The 16,286-nt window shown below is 37.5% G+C and overlaps 1 protein-coding gene across 4 annotated transcripts in view; it reads right to left on the reverse strand.

The window, feature by feature from the left end:
* LOC135682717 (histone deacetylase 4) overlaps positions 1-16,286 on the reverse strand; it is a 55,386-nt gene that overhangs the window by 22,363 nt on the left and 16,737 nt on the right. For 3 of the 4 annotated variants that reach the window (XM_065197723.2, XM_065197721.2, XM_065197724.2), the window contains 2 exons: positions 13,039-13,093; positions 670-790 (listed from right to left, as the gene is read on the reverse strand). In XM_065197723.2, the coding sequence (XP_065053795.2) occupies positions 670-790; positions 13,039-13,093 (176 nt within the window). Of the gene's footprint in view, positions 1-669; positions 791-5,554; positions 6,452-13,038; positions 13,094-16,286 lie in introns of those variants that run through there. The other variant, XM_065197725.2, reaches the window with a different exon arrangement.

Below are 16,286 nucleotides of genomic sequence, written 5' to 3' on the forward strand. Positions count from 1 at the left end.
ATTTACGAGTAACATTTAGACAAAACGCTCAATAATTAGATTCAAACCCATGAATTCAAATGGCTTGCGGGATAAAACGCATCATTGAAATTCATATATCAGAAAACCGTTGAACAGGATTGGCGTTTACATGTTTAACACATCTCGGTCTAGATCCTGCCAGGCCTAAGCAATCACGTTACAATGTTTAAGGTATATCATTCAAGACCTGAGCTGACCTAAATTTTAGGAGACTTGCATTGAGATTAGTCACGAAAGCTTAAAGGGGTCCTCCAAAAGCTCCCTGTTTTGTGAAAACGCAAGACAAATCTTCATATCAAAACTCAATTTTTCGATGTTTTTATATTACAAAGCTCTTCCTCGCCATTTATGACATGAGCATGATCAGAGTGTGTTTCTACCTAAAGAGCTTTATACGGACAATGCTTTCAAAGAGAGCTGTTAAAAAGCAAGCCCTTTACTTTGGGAAAAATAATTAGAGACAGCAGAATTGGAAACAGTGAAATCATCTGCATCCATTGTTGGCGCTACGCAATGTGACTAGTGGCAAAATACTCATCATATGTTGCCATTCTTTCAATTGGATATAATAATTAAAAAAAAACTAAAAGAATTAAATATGATAATTAAAAATCTATGATATTGAAATTTTCAAAGAGCTAACATTACCATTGCCTGAATCGGTCTTGGGAGACAGATGCGGAAGCGAGGGCAGCCTCCCTTTGCTGTTTATTCAAAACAAACTCTTGTAATCTTTGCTTGACCTCGCTTGAAACTGAATGCGATGATCCTAAAAAAGAAAGATACCAAAATGATATATCTTTCATTTTCTATAGGTAAAGACACGATATATATGAAACTACAAGTCGCGGATCGTTAGTTATTGTGTACAGAAAGAACTCTGAAAACTCCTGAAGAAAATGCACCGTACCATGAAGAAAGGCTGAACGCAAAATGTTAGTTGCCTCCTTCATTGCATGCAAAAAGTTTCCATCAATGGAACATTTGGGTCTGGTTGCAAGGCTACTCCCAATCTAGAGTGCTTTGGTGGAGGATTGCTACACATGACCAGATCATGCTACAATTGCTACAATAGTTCATGCCCCATCTTGAATATAAAAAAACAACTTCATACCCCCACCAGCTTGCAATTATATGCTTTATGCCACACCCAAGCGACATCCACGTGTTGATTGTGACTAGCATATTAGTTGTATTTATTGGAAAATAGTTTATCTAGAAATATTGCATCCCCAAGCAAAAAGAAGTGGAGCAAAGCGTCAGGCCCCAGTAAGAAATCCCCTGCCATGGTGCTCCCCAAGAAGGGAAAAGAGATGGAAGAACTGAGGTAGGACAGCAAAAAATCCTTCGCTGAATAAACTTGCGGACGGGCATTAGCGGGAGTACATTTTTTATTTAAAGCAGTGATCTTGAAAGCAATGCAAAACTCGTTGCACTTGATTAGGAAAAGATCAAGCGTGAACATTTCACATCCAAGAAAACAGTTAAGGACTATAAAATGGTGCGCGATGTTTAAAGTTTCGTGCCATCTTGAAACCATAATTTTCATCAGCTCAGCATGAATCAATGAAAGAAGCTTTTTGCTGAAACAGGATTTGAGGCTTAGGGTGGATTTCAGAAACAGTTGGGTATAAGATAAACGTGATAATGCAAATAACAAATCTGACTTGCTAGCTTTGCCGACAATATAAATAGCTCACAAAAGAATGTATCGTAATTTCATAAATTAAATTGCTTCTCTGAAAAGCACAGTATTATGAACGGATAAAAGAACCTTTGTTCTGGTTTATGATGTCATAGATTTAAGACTTTGAGACACAGCAACAAAGCATTCACTTTCTATTCTAGTTTAATGCAAAAAATGCTAGAAAATCTTTCGTGAAGTACGCCAGAATTAAATTCACGTACACATACAATACACAAAATCAATTTTTTATCTTCTCTTCTACAACACTGATTGTTCTATGACATATTCCAAGTCTGTACTTTACTTGTAAGGCCTCTAGCACTTTTTGAGGCCTTTTTACTCTTTGCACAACTTCAAGAAGCAAACAGGGGACTATGCTATGAGGTCATATAAATATACTTTCTGGGATTTTTGTAGCCTGTACAAGCAATATAAGATATTTCTTAGTATTCAAAATCCACGAAAACTGTGTCAATAAACAAAAATATGGTTTGTGAAAAATTTCACTTCACTAAAGGGTTACAGTTATTTTGACTTAAAAAGTGAATTTTGGAATTGATTCCAAATCACAATAATTAGAGGGGAAAGGATTTTAAACAGCTGCTATTGATCCAGCAAATTTAGGAGCACTTCATGGTGTTCTTTCAGATCAAGTGGTAAACATAAAAATTGTGACGTCGTCGTGTTGTCTCTCCATTGCCTGCCATCACTTTGTCTCTGACAGCAGTGAAAATAACATCCATAAAAACATCCATAAATTCTACATATTTCAGCCAAGTAGCCAATAAACAACCTCGTATGAGCATGTTCGCCACCTGGAGAAAGGTGTAATGACGATCTATTGAAAATAAACAGCCTTAATGCGAATGGGTTCAGTACATCAAATGGTTGGAAAGCTACCAAAAATCATCTCAAACATCTAGACCGACTTTCCGTCAAAACTAACCCAGCTTAGTTTCAGAAACCAAAATAGAAGTTAGGTCTTAATGTACTGTCTGTTGACGGGAGCTCACTTGTCTGGAATTTAGCCAAGAGAAGGTAAGAAATGTTGGGCCAAATTACTTGAGTTTATAAGAAAACGCTTTGTAAGAGCATCGAGGCTTGATTTTCCCGAGAAAAAAGATTGAAACAGTGTAAAAAATTTTCTAGCTTAAGTAGAAAAATTAAAAGAAAAAGCAACGTTTTTTTAAAATTTATTTGGAGTAAACAAAACAGGGCAGAATTTTAAAAGCTGATAAAAAGCTTACCTATATAGAATGTAAATGTAGAAAAATTAATATTTAAGAAATAAGAAAACTATGAAAAACCGAGCCTCAAATTGTCAAAAAAATAGAACACCAAACCGAGGCAAAAATCATCTGGTTCTTATAAAAAAGAGCATAATCGAATGTTAACAGTGTCTACTTTTTACTGGAGAGCAGTGAAGAATAGCAACACTTTCCCTAAAAAAATTTCTGAACACGTTCCTTCGACAGACGTTATCGCTCTCAAAAAATATAAGGCGTCTTCCATTATTGGAGAACTATGAAAAGTGACATTTCACCTGCAATGAGAATATTCAGTTATTATTATATTATTATATCAGTTATATTATTATCTGAAAACTTTAGCATAAAGGCAGTGGGCTTTCAAGGGTCTAGTGAAGCTAGGGGCCATGTTTTGTCACTTACGATGCAACAAATAATGTAATTGTCTGTGCCATATTATCCAAGGCAGGGTTATTACCTCCAAAGAACTCTCGAAGATCAAGTTCCTAGCGAGCAGTTACCCCCCAAAACAATAACAGGTGCTTTCCAGCTCCACAAGAATATCTCAAGTCCGATGGCGCATGTTTACATTACAGAAAAATAACTACTTTTGCTCAACCATAAAATACATTGAAGTCCTAAAGCCATTATATGAAATATACCCTTGCAGTAGTCTACAAAAAAATTGAAGGGCAGAATTCAATATAATTAGATACCAAAGACCAAGGTTCATGCCTAGGCCGTGCCCATGTGGATCCCAATTTGTCGCACAACAATGTAGGAGTTTGCAACAATCAGTATATCCGTACGTGTTATAAGATAAAAAATGTTAAGATTGAAGAAAATTGCCCTTCTTATTTTTCTGAACACAGCTGGATTTAGCAATCATTATCTTTATAAAACAACAACAATAAATTTATAAAACATTGAATTTATTTCATAAATCTCAAGAAATCATTCTTGCATCGTTCATCGCATCTTTAATCTGAAATACCTGTTTTGGTAAAAGTATATGCTCAGTTTTAAAATACATATCCTTGTTGATTGAATTTTACTAAATTAAAAATTTGCGGAACAGTAACTTAATTTGCTTATGGTGATGGAATACTTTGCAGGAAAAGTAAAATAATAAAAACTTAGGTTTTATACCTTTGGCATAGTGTATTGAATTCTTAGATAAAATAACTTGTATATGGATAATCATTCGAACAACTAATATTTCTAAATCAATAAAAATATAGAGAAGCCCATTGTGTTTTTAGGTAACAAAAAAGGTAAAACTATCGACTTACAAAGGCGGCTGGAAAATTGACAAAAATATCGGTGAAATCAAGTTTTGATACAGCCATTTTATGCCAACAGATATAGGCCGAGTCTATGTTTGCCGTGCACTGTCACTAAAACCATGACATTTTTGTATTGGCAGATTGTTGAAATGTGTCGAAAATAATATCAAACAGGTATTGGCTTCACTTGCTAGAAAAAGTGCCTGATTAATCAAGGATTTTCTGAAGCCAACGAGATCGTTGCAGCTATGAGTCACTGAGAACAAGCGATATGACAAAAGGACTGATTTTACAAACTACCTTGCCTTGGGTTCACGACTCCTTCGACTGGAAAAAAACTTGTTATCATTCAAATTTACCCTTTAACAAACTATTACACGAGAAAACTTCATCTATCATAAGCCTCGTTGATAAATAATATTCCGAAACAAACTAAGGACACAACTTTCAAAAGGAACCACGAAAAGAAAGACTTGCAACCAAATGAAATAAACTTGATCGCAAGCTAAGCTTGTCTATGAATGTTTTTGTTTGAGAGACTAATGCCATTTCAACATTTCCTTGTAATTATAAACTAACGTTTTGAGAATCCAGATTTTGCCAAAGGAATTTTTTAATAGAATGCTCGCCATTCTTTCCAAGCCAGGCCCCTTTCCGTCGCTTCAAAAAATAATTACACTTCTGCAAATCTTAGAACAGAACAGCTATTCGAAGAAAGATAAAAAACTGAGAACAATGCTTGAAAACACTTGTCGTTTGAACAGCTATAAAAATAATTTAATAACAGAGGAATTTTTTGGTAACTCGACGAATCTTCGAAATTTAATAAAGGATGGAAGAAGCCATGAAAAGTTGCAGACATCAAAAGACAGACAACAGGCTCGAAGATAAAATTGGAGAACTTCTAAAAGAGTAGGAATGTCTATATAACATGCCAAACTGTGTTCGATTGTATGACATTCTAATGTAAAAAACCACGATAAAGCTCTCATAGAGACATGCTTCAACAACAAAGCCATTTTATTTAAAACTAACCACTTCATGTCAACCCATCCTTGTGGTTTCTATATAATATGTAAAATTCAATTGTTTCCAACATTCGGTTCTCTCCTTTGCCAGTCTGAAACACTACTGGAGAAAGAAAGTGTTTCTTCTCTAGAATTTTTGTAACAGAACAACAGCCAATATATCATCAAGGAACCCAGTACATAGAAAAGAGTTATTTTGGCCTACGGACACTGAAAACAGATGAGCTTGCTGAGAACAAACTGTATCAAATCATAAACATAGCAAAAACAAATTATGCACAATACCTTGCATTTATCTTGCTTTCCAAGATCCGAATGATAAATTTAATTCACATTAGAACCTGACTTTGCCACAGCAGGCAAAAACCTTCCCGTACCTCTCAACTCCAGAGACGAATAACAACACCCACAACATTTTTGATTGAGTAAATCCGCATATCGTTACTGGCACGTGTAGCATAGAGGGATTACGACCTTGGGGCGGGGAAGTATAAGAATACGGACAAAGCCTTGTTACTTTTGTACATTCATTAGCAAAACAAGTCCGCCTTAGTCAAAGGTACAAAACGATGAGAAATAATGGAACTGTCTATGAAGCAGCAGGTAATCTAAACAAACAAGTTAAGCAAGATATACGATAAAAATAACTTAACAAGTAGGAGGAAGATTTGTAGAAAGATAAAAGGAAAATTGAAGCAAAATTAGTCTTGCGAAAAGGGGTAACAATAGAAGGCATGCATTTGCTAAGTAAAACACGATGCATATCCCTTTCTTCAAACCACAAACTTTATTTTAGCCTCTTTCCGGATTCGCAAATGATAGCTCTGCGGTCTTTATCCTCGAAGCCAAATACCAAACGTTCAAATATAGAAAAGTGCGGCCTACTATATTAATTTAGAGTTATATTTAGAATTGTGGGCTGACCGTTTGAAATAATTACTATAATTAAAATCAAATCAGCTACTTGATCAAATATTCACGACGTATAGATGTCGATCAAATGCACGCTTGGTCAGCGAAAAAACAATGTTAAAAAACATTGATGCAGTATTGTAAAGGTACAGAATTCTTTATCTGCCAATGATGTCATAATTGGCACGTGCACCGCATTTTTTCATATCAGCACACAGGCAGCATAATTCTTCACATCGTGTTTACTGAAAGAAAAGCAAGAGGGAAGGAGCAATGAACTTTAGTTGCTCTGATCAGAACTGCTCTGAACTGGTCTAGGGATTTGTGGAGGATACTTCTTGTTTCGGGAAGCCCCTCTGATTCACAGGAAAAGCAGACATAAAGCTGATGTCCAAGTCATAAAGCTGATGACCAAAAAAGGTTCTACATGTGCTAGGAAAAGATTCCAAACGTTGGCATAACAACAACACATGGAATTTTGTGGCAATTACACTAACTTGGACATGGGCCCAAATTGTTTACGCGATTAAAAGGGAAAACGGAAAACTGCCACGAGCAAACACTTCGACAACAAAAGGCATTAAAACCTACTCTCCCAAATTAAACAATGACACAGAGCAATAGGAATCAAATACGCAAGACATCTATAAAATACAAACATCCTTGAAGAGTACCTCAAGGTTCCTTACTGGGGGCGTTGTTGTTACTTCTGTGTCTCAAGGTTCCTTACTGGGGGCGTTGTTGTTACTTCTGTGTTGGATGTGCTAAATATGTTGAATCTCCTACGACGCGGTCATTGACTTTGTTGATAGAATATGATAATTTTTAAGGACACGTTCTAGAAATATATTTATTTTGCAGAGAAAGGGATTGATGAAAATGAAAAGCAAGGCCAAAAGCAATTACTACGAATAGAGATAACTCGATAAATCACTTGATAAAGCCCCTAGGGGCTGAAATATTGCCTCGACAGCAAGAGGTATATCCATATGCATCTGCATTTTTTATCATACTGACCAGCTAAAAACAGAGCAAGAAAATTTGTCCTGGCAATAATTTTGGCTACTTTTAGCCCCTAGCCTTCACCCCCCCCCCGAAAAGGCCTCCACCTCACAATAAATTTTGCGATATTAGCCCCCGGGGGCATACTCGAGGGCTTACGGTATCGAAGAAAAGTTTAATTTAGAAAATATTATGATGCTTATAATTATCAATGTCTTACTTGAAGACAAGGGGCTGATACACTGATGTGGTGTGGCGCTTAAACCCTGTGCTGTTCAATCATTTATTTACCAACGAACCCATAATCATGGCCATGCCTTGCTGACCATTTAAAAGAGCACGCTTTTTTCTAGCTTTCCACAGATCTAATTAGCAAATCATTATATACCATCGCATAAACGATTCATGTAAGTCAGTTTTATAAATCAAAACTAATTGGTAGCAATCTCGGGCAAGAAACCCTGGCCACCAGCACCTATTAACTGCAAAAAATTCTCATTATTGTCCTGAAAACACTCCCATGCTCTCAAAACGGCAACAAATGATTTAGCTTGTCATCCAACTAAATTGTCAATCATTGCCGCCCAATGGAACCACCATACGGAGGGCATGCGTTGGACACAAGTAACTGTAAGATGAAGAAAAGGGTCTGGTGTTTAAGAACAAACTTCTTCATTTGTTATTTTGAGTTGTTCGTTTTTGTAAGTGGGGGAGGTCAGTAATTGAGGGGGGGGTGGATGTCTATCTTTAGGCGCAAGCATGTTCACTATCGGAGGTGGGCATGCTAATTTTTAGGGGTAGGCGTGCTCATTATTGAAGGTGGGTGTGTCCGCTCTTGGGAATGTGTCCGTTATTTGGGAGGTGGTGTCTGTTAAAAGAGGCGTTGAATAAGAAAAACAGTAAAAGGATTATAAACATATGACGTAGTATATGATGAAAGGAGCTGCGAATTTAACTTAAACAGAAAAAAAATCTTCATCTGCAAAGAAGCCAGAAATCAATATTTATAGTACCAGCCCTAAGTACCAAATGCCCATCTCTAGACACTACACGACCCACAATGATGATTTAACAAGCAAATCGGTCATGAAATTCTAAACATATATCTTTACAGTATGTTATTTAGAACGGTAATTAACATTACGAGGGGTAGTTAGCTGGTTACAGCACTCCGAAATAATGTTGCTAGGCAATTTTCCTTTTCACGAACCGGTTCAATGATTCATTGCAACCTTTTAGGGCATGTTTATATAGATTCGAGTTTTAGCAAGTGCAGAAAGAGGCGAGATCCCAGGCAGGCGAGATTCCGGGGAGGCGAGATTCCGGGGAGGCGAGATTCCTGGGAGGCGAGATTCCGGGGTGGCGAGATTCCGGGGAGGCGAGATCCCAGGCAGGCGAGAACCCGGGCAGACAAGATCCCGGGCAGACGATGATCATGTAAACACCCGCTGCTTAGTTTCCGGCTAGGCGGGACAATATTACCTTGGTGCGTTGTTTGCACTTCGTGTAGAGAATGCCAGAAAGTGAAGGCTACATGGCAGTGAAAAGCAGATAAAATTGCAAGAAAATGATTTTTGGTTAAATTTGCGAAGAATCACTGTGACGTTATTAGCCTCGTAGTTACGTTATGTTGGGCATGCGCCCGATTCGTTTTGTTATGTCCTAGGCGTGAGAATACAAAATGGAGTATTGACGTTCGAGTTGGGGTGTTCTTTCCTTGTTATATACCGGACAATCCTACAATGTGTCAGGTGAAAAACCCATCTTTGATATTTACAAGGTAAATGATTGCTTTGCTGGTTCTTGTTTCGCGATGACAGATCCGGATCCAATCGTGCCTGGGCCTAGTGCTTCCTCTGAAGGAAATAACGGAACATCGGCGTTCATATCTAACGTGCCATTACCCCCACGATTAAGCTTAGAAGAGAGTTTGGCAGAGAATTGGAAGCAATGAAAGCAAATTTATGATGCGTACGAACTGTTACGAATTTGAAAACTAAACCAGACAATTTTCGAGTGGCTGCTTTCATCACTTGCATAGGACCGGAAGCTCTTCGAATACACAATTCACTTCCGTGCCAGGAGGAGGGTGAACGTCAAAACATTGAGCGAATCTTCGAATAGTGGAATACTTACTGAATTGGAGAAACAAATGTAATTTACGAACGCTATAAATTCAATAAATGTACACAGGGATCTACAGAGTCAGTTGAAACTTGTGCGGCTTCTTTGCGTGCCCTCGCAACCAGATGTGCATTTGGACCACTTAGTGATGAGTTGATACGTGACCGAATTTTTTGTGGCATTCACAACAATGCTGTGCGACGTAAGCTGCTGCAAGAACCAAAACTCTCATTATCTAAACGCATTGACTTATGCAGGGCCACAGAAACAACTACTGCTCGAGCAAAAGCAATGGCTGGCCAAGCTGATAGTCGTGACCTCATGGCAAATTATGTTGGAAAGCAAAGCAGCCCAAGTAAAACCACTGGAGACACAAGAGGTTTTATTTCAGATTGCAAATTTTGTGGACGTAGCCATAAAAGAGAGAGTTGCCTAGCCTTCGGCAGATATTGTTCTGGTTGTGGTAAGATAAACCATTTTGTTGAGAAGTGGAGCTTGAAGAAATCACCAGGTATGAGAGATACATTTTCTAAAGCCAAGATACATGCAATGAAGGAATAAAACTTTTCTAGTGATGATGAAATTCTCATTGTTGAAATTTCACTCAAAAATAATTTGGCAATCAATGCTGTGTCCCAATCCCCTCCTAAGAACAAATTTTGTGCCTCCATGATTATAAAAAGCAGGCAAATTTGTTTTCAACCTGACTCAGGTGCTACCTGTAATGTCCTTCCAAAACACTTCGTTCCTCCAGGCACAAAAGTTGAAAAATCTGATCACTCTTTGCACCTGTACCGTCAAGCTTCATTACTGATAAATGGTATTTTTAAACTCAAGGTAGTAAACTCAAAGAACCAGACTGAGTACACTGTCAGATTTGTTATTGTAAAGGGAGACTATGTACCATTATTAAGAGCTTATGCAGTACAAAAAATGGGACAGCTGACTGTTAATTATGCTAATATCTTTAACGCAAATGTAGAAAATGTTAGCTCTAACAATATAGCTTCAAACAGCACAAATCAACAGGCACAACCAACGGTTGTCATGGAAACAGTTTTATTGACTACTGCAGAGGCTCCACTCAGTATTGCAGATATAGAGAGACGTTTTGGAAATGTCTTTGAAGGCCTGGGTCACATGCCAGGCAAGCTGCACTTAGATGTTGATGAGGCATAAATCCCTGTTTTCATGCCGCTTCGCAGAGTACCCAGCGCTCTTAAAGCAAAACTCAAGGCTGAATTGGAAAAGGCTGGAAAATCTTCATGTCATTCAGAAAGTTACAAGTCCAACAGATTGGGTATCAAATCTCGTCATTGCAGAAAAACCAAATGGGAAACTGAGGGTGTGCATCGATCCACAACACCTCAACAAAGCATTGAAAAGAAGTCATTATCCTTTACCGCTCATTGAGGATGTGCTACCAGAGCTAGAAGGTGTCAAGGTATTCAGCAAAATCGACCTGAAAGAAGGGTACCTTCAAATAGAGCTCGACGAAGAATCAAGCATGCTCACAACGTTCCAGACACCATGAGGGGGTTGGAGGTACCTCAGTATGCCAATTGGAATTAAACCAGCTTCAGAACATTTTCAACACAAATTTGATCAGTGCATTGAAGGCCTATCTGGAGTGTATGCAGTCGCTGACGATGCTCTTGTTACCGGAAGAGGAGAAACATACGAAGAAGCTGTCAAAAATCATGACATGAACATGTTGGCACTTTTGCAACGATGTCAACAAAAAACATCAAGCTGAACAAAGACAAATTCAAGTTCAAGTGGGATGAAGTTTCCTTCATTGGTCATACACTAACACAGAATGGTCTTAAAATAGACCCCGCAAAAGTTGAAGCCATCACAAAGATGAGCAAGCCGAAAGATGTCGCTGGTTTACAAAGGTTCATTGGCATGGTAAAATACCTGGCCAAGTTTCTTCCCAGACTATCTGAAGTATGCGAACCTCTGAGAAATTTGACCCACAAAGATGCACCATGGGTATGGGGAAAAGATCATGACAAGTCTTTTGCTGACATACAAAAAACAATTTGCAAGGCACCAGTTCTAAAGTATTTTTACCATAGAGCAGAAAGAAAAGAGACCCTTCCTCGATGTATACATCCATACTTCTCAATTAGAGACAAGCTAGCAACAAAAGATGACGTAATATTCAAGGGTCAGAGAGCTGTAATTCCAGAAACACTGCGCAAAAAGATCCGGGAGAAACTGCATTTAACACACACAGGAATACAGAGCTGCCTCAGAAGAGCCAGAGAAGCAGTTTACTGGCCTGGCATGAACAAAGATCTTATCGACTTCATCTCGAAATGTGAAATCTGTAACACATTCCAAAACAACCAGGCCAGAGAGCCTCTTATTCCTCGTGAAATCCCAAGCCGCCCCTGGCAAAAAATTGCTGCTGACATTTTCACGGTCAACAACAAAGACTTCCTCTGTACTGTGGATTGCTACTCCAGCTACAAAACTGTTGGGAAAATTTAGAAGAAGCTCAAGAGACACTTCTCTACTCATGGCATAACAGATAAGCTCATGAGTGACAACGTACCTTTTTCCTCTAAAGAATTTCAGGATTTTGCCAACGAATATGAATTTACCACCGAGCTAAGCTCGCCAGAGTACGCACAAAGTAATGGCAAAGCAGAAAATGCCGTCAGAACTGCAAAGATGCTAATGAAAAAAGCGACTGAATCTGGTGATGACTTCTATCTTGTGCTACTAGAATGGCGAAACACGCCGTCTGAGGGGATGGAAAGCTTTCCTTCCCAGCGTATTTTTAGCAGACGAGCTAAAACACTGCTTCCCATATCGAAGAAGCTCCTTAAACCAAAGGTTGTTACTCGTGTCCAAGAAAAACTTCGACAGAGGAAAGAGGTACAATCAAAGTATTATAACAGAGGCACAAGGGCATTGTGCATTAAAGAAAGGTGATGTAGTCCGGATAAATCCAAGAAATTCCGACAGAACAGGCCTCTGGACCAAAGGATCCTGAGCATAGAGCAAGTTGGTGTAAGATCTTATAATGTAAAAACCGAAGATGGAAGAATCTTCAGACGAAATCGAAAGTTTCTACGTCAAACCAAAGAGTCATTCTACGCAGATGAAGAAGATTAAACCATTTTCCCCAGAAAGGAACGAGAAGCAGTGGCTCGACCTTATGAAGACCACCAATCTAAAATGGAGCAATTTGATCCGCAAGAGGCACCTCACTCACGACCTGATGCCACTGAAGAAGAGACAACCGCCGTTAGACCTGCTAAGACCAGATTTGATCACAGGCAATTGAACTTTTTCCAGCCAGTAACGACAAGGAGTGGCAGGAAGATAATTCGGCCTGACTACCTCCCTGACCACAACTTCTGATTAGCAAACTTTGAAGACAATTATTTTATCATGTTACTGTTCTGTTTATTTTTTTGTTGGAGGAAAGGTGTGACGCTATTAGCCTCGTATTTATGTTATGTTGGGCATGCGCCCGTTTCGTTATGTTATGTTATAGGTGTGAGAATACAAAATGGAGTATTGAAGTCCGAGTTGGGGTGTTCTTTCGTTGTTATCTACCGGATAATCTTATAATCACACTGCATCAAAACCGACATGTTCTAACTTTAGGTAACTATACACGAATTACAATCCCTGTCGAAGGAACCTCACGCTTTAGGCCCTTAAAATAGCGATTATAGCATGATGTACCACAAATTATCAAACCAACTAACCTTCTTCTTTCTTTGGCCTTTGGATTATCGATTCGTTCAAGGCAGAAGATTTTTCCTGTAAAATGAAAAGAATATTTTCAAGGTTCGATTCATGGGAAAGAAAATTTTTTTAGCCGGATGAATTCTCCGGCTAAAAAGGATGGTTTTCCGGTACGAAACTTATATATTACCACATCTTTCACGTACATTTCCAATATAATATAATTTATGTAATTAATGCAAATTAATGTTACGGAAGAAAAATGAAAGTAACTCCAAAATCATATTATTAAAAGGATTTTTTATCTAGAACTCCTCAGGGTATGAGAGGAAAACTGAAGTGAAAGTGAAATTGCTTAATTTACAAGTCTGGACCACAATTGTGACTGGCTTTATAACCATGAAGGTGTTGGACTGTTCGTAAACAGATATACGAATTCGTAAACAAGAAAGGATTAAAGGAAACAAAAACCTAAAAAACAAAAGTTAAATCATTATGGCATTTCATTCTTTGAACAGTAATAAACGAACAAAATAAGCTGTAGGTTTGGTACTAATAAAAAGTTGTCCAAAGTACTAGGCAATATTTGTGCCACAAGATAGATGTCAAAAATGTTTATCCAAACAACTGCTATAAACAAACATATTGCTTCGAAATAATGCCTTGATTCGTTGTTTGTTATAAATGTAACAAATGAAAAGGGAAACTTTTACATTAATAACGGATTTATCCCTAACATGTGTGATATAACAGTTTATTTACATAAATAACTAAATGCCAGTTTAACTATGCAACAACTGAGTATAAATCACAAAGCTCTTCAAATTTAACTTTTGTGTTTAAGCCTACGCAGCAGGTTGAAGATTACCTTGCTAAGGTTTATAATTACAGGTCGCATTTGAACCAGTCATGAAACAATCTGGCTGACACTAAACTGTTTGCCACAAGAGTGAATAATTTGGATTTCAAATCGAAAATAAATTTACGATGGAAGCAAACTGCAGTTCAAGAGAATACGTGATAGCTTTATATACTAAATATGGCAATTTTCTCAAATTGCCTTGCATATACAAACATACTCACAATAAATTCATTCAAATCAAATTGGGTTTATACAAAGCTTTAAATACGATGTGAACACTTAACGATGAATATAATTCAATCATTTTAAATATATTTTGACTGTGATGAAGTAATAAAATTAAAGTGATAAAGCATTAAAGAAAGTTTCAAATCTGTCTGGCATGACCAAACGTTCACCCAGAGTAGGGAGAGTCGCCAGTTCTCTATAATTGCAGGCGTAGAAATCACGAGGTGTGGTCACATCGAGATGAAGGACCAGGACACTTCTCGATAAGCACAGCTTCTCAATGTCCTAAAAACTACCTTCGGATGCTAGGTAGAAACAAATACAAATACAATGTTTTCAGCTCGATACTCTACAGCTCTCCTATAAAACAAAGTTCTGTTCATTATTCAAATGTTCCTTACATTTTAATCAAATTGACAAATTACTTGGGGTTATATTGTTGGAAGACGCGAGACACGTTTCTAGTAGCTACATGTCTGCGTTGTCTTTTTCGCGGTCTTTTTATCTCAGCCAAATGAAATTACCGTTTTGATGTCTTAAAATTAACGTTTCATGTAGAAAAATCTAAATAGGACAACTACCGTTAGATTCGAAAAAAATTTTGGCAACCACTCAACGGTCTTAATACGATGTTTACAAAGAAATATTTTCAATAAAGGAGCACGCAAAGGAAATATTTATAAATATTCTTTATGATTTAAATAGAATGGTTTTGCTTTTTCCAAACTTCAGGCGGTAAGCCAATTATTCAAGATTCTATTTTTGTCACTTGGTTTCCGCATCTTTGGCAAGGTCTTCAGAAAAATCGAAACAAAAAAACCAAAAAGGGCTTGAATAATATTGGGCAGTAGAAAGGAAGAGTTTCCCGCCAATAGCTAACTCGTGTAGGGCGCCAAGGACGAACTGAAGCCAAGTTTTGTTTCAAATGAAACCTTGACCTGGCGGTGAGATGTTTATCAAATAATCATTTAGCACGAAACAGAAATAAAATTGAAATGTTGATTCCAATAGTGAAAGGGTCTTGGCAATACATTACTATTTATCAGATACTTTCTGCCAAGTACCAATGTTGTTGATTTTTGATTAATTCAAGGCTCGGTGTTCGTGGTTTTTCTTTATCCAACATTGATTTTTCTACAACTAAATAACTTTAAATTGTTTCTACTGCATGAAAATCTCGATTGATCAACTAATAAAATCTACTCTCATCTGTTAACAGCAGAGACTCTAACATTGTTCTTATTTTGTGGAGCCCTGTTGTTTTTATGGAGCCAGTGTATTCTTAACAAAACCCACAAGTGAAGCAAACGTTGTCACGAAAGTTGCCTAGGAAGGAAAGATTGAGTTAGTACTGGGAGATATTTCAGATAAACTTATATCTGCATTAAATAAAAAAACTAAATCTATTGCGTGGTGCCCTGATGAAGCCAGTAGACATTATGAAATTAATGCCACACGTAAATAACACGTTTGTGTTCTAAACACATCTTGTTGGCTGCCAAACGACATCAATTACGTTGATTGGAAAAAATTGTATTGCTAACGGAAGAATTCCGCATTTTCCGGCGCCAAAGACTTATTGGCACAAAATTAAATTGTATTTAGCTTGGTACCTTGCAAAAGAATTAAGCTTGGATATCACTTCATAGTTACGTAATAAATCATGTAAAAACGTCCTAATATGCAGTTTATGTTGTTCTGGATCATGCTATTTACGTCATGATTTTCGAATTCCGCCTACTATTCATTTTAAGAATCAAATTAGGATTCAATATGTTGGTACAGAAAATAGAGCTTATAAAGTCTCTTACGTCAAGCGAGAGCTATCAACGATCTAATAATGGCAAACAGAGGGCTTTATCTGCTCTAAACCGCTTAAAAAAGACTACAACAAAGTAGAATCCTCGCCTTTTTGACATGGCTCACGACAATTTAGCGAGTTCTACACGTGGCATGAAATATGCATGCACACGAGAACTAGCATGAATAATACAATATGTATTTGAAATTTTCATCGTAACACTCCCACATGGAAGATTTAAATGGAAACTGTCCTAAAATAGACAATCATTTCTTTCCAATCCTGCATTATTCATTATCATCATTCATTTACGATTATGTGAATTATTGATTAAACGGAGCCAAACATCAAGACGAGCGCAATCTCCTTCTAAACAT

Source organism: Rhopilema esculentum, chromosome 16 (genome assembly GCF_057945365.1).
Source record: "Rhopilema esculentum isolate cy_ngs chromosome 16, ASM5794536v1, whole genome shotgun sequence".
Taxonomy (NCBI): Eukaryota; Metazoa; Cnidaria; class Scyphozoa; order Rhizostomeae; family Rhizostomatidae; genus Rhopilema; species Rhopilema esculentum.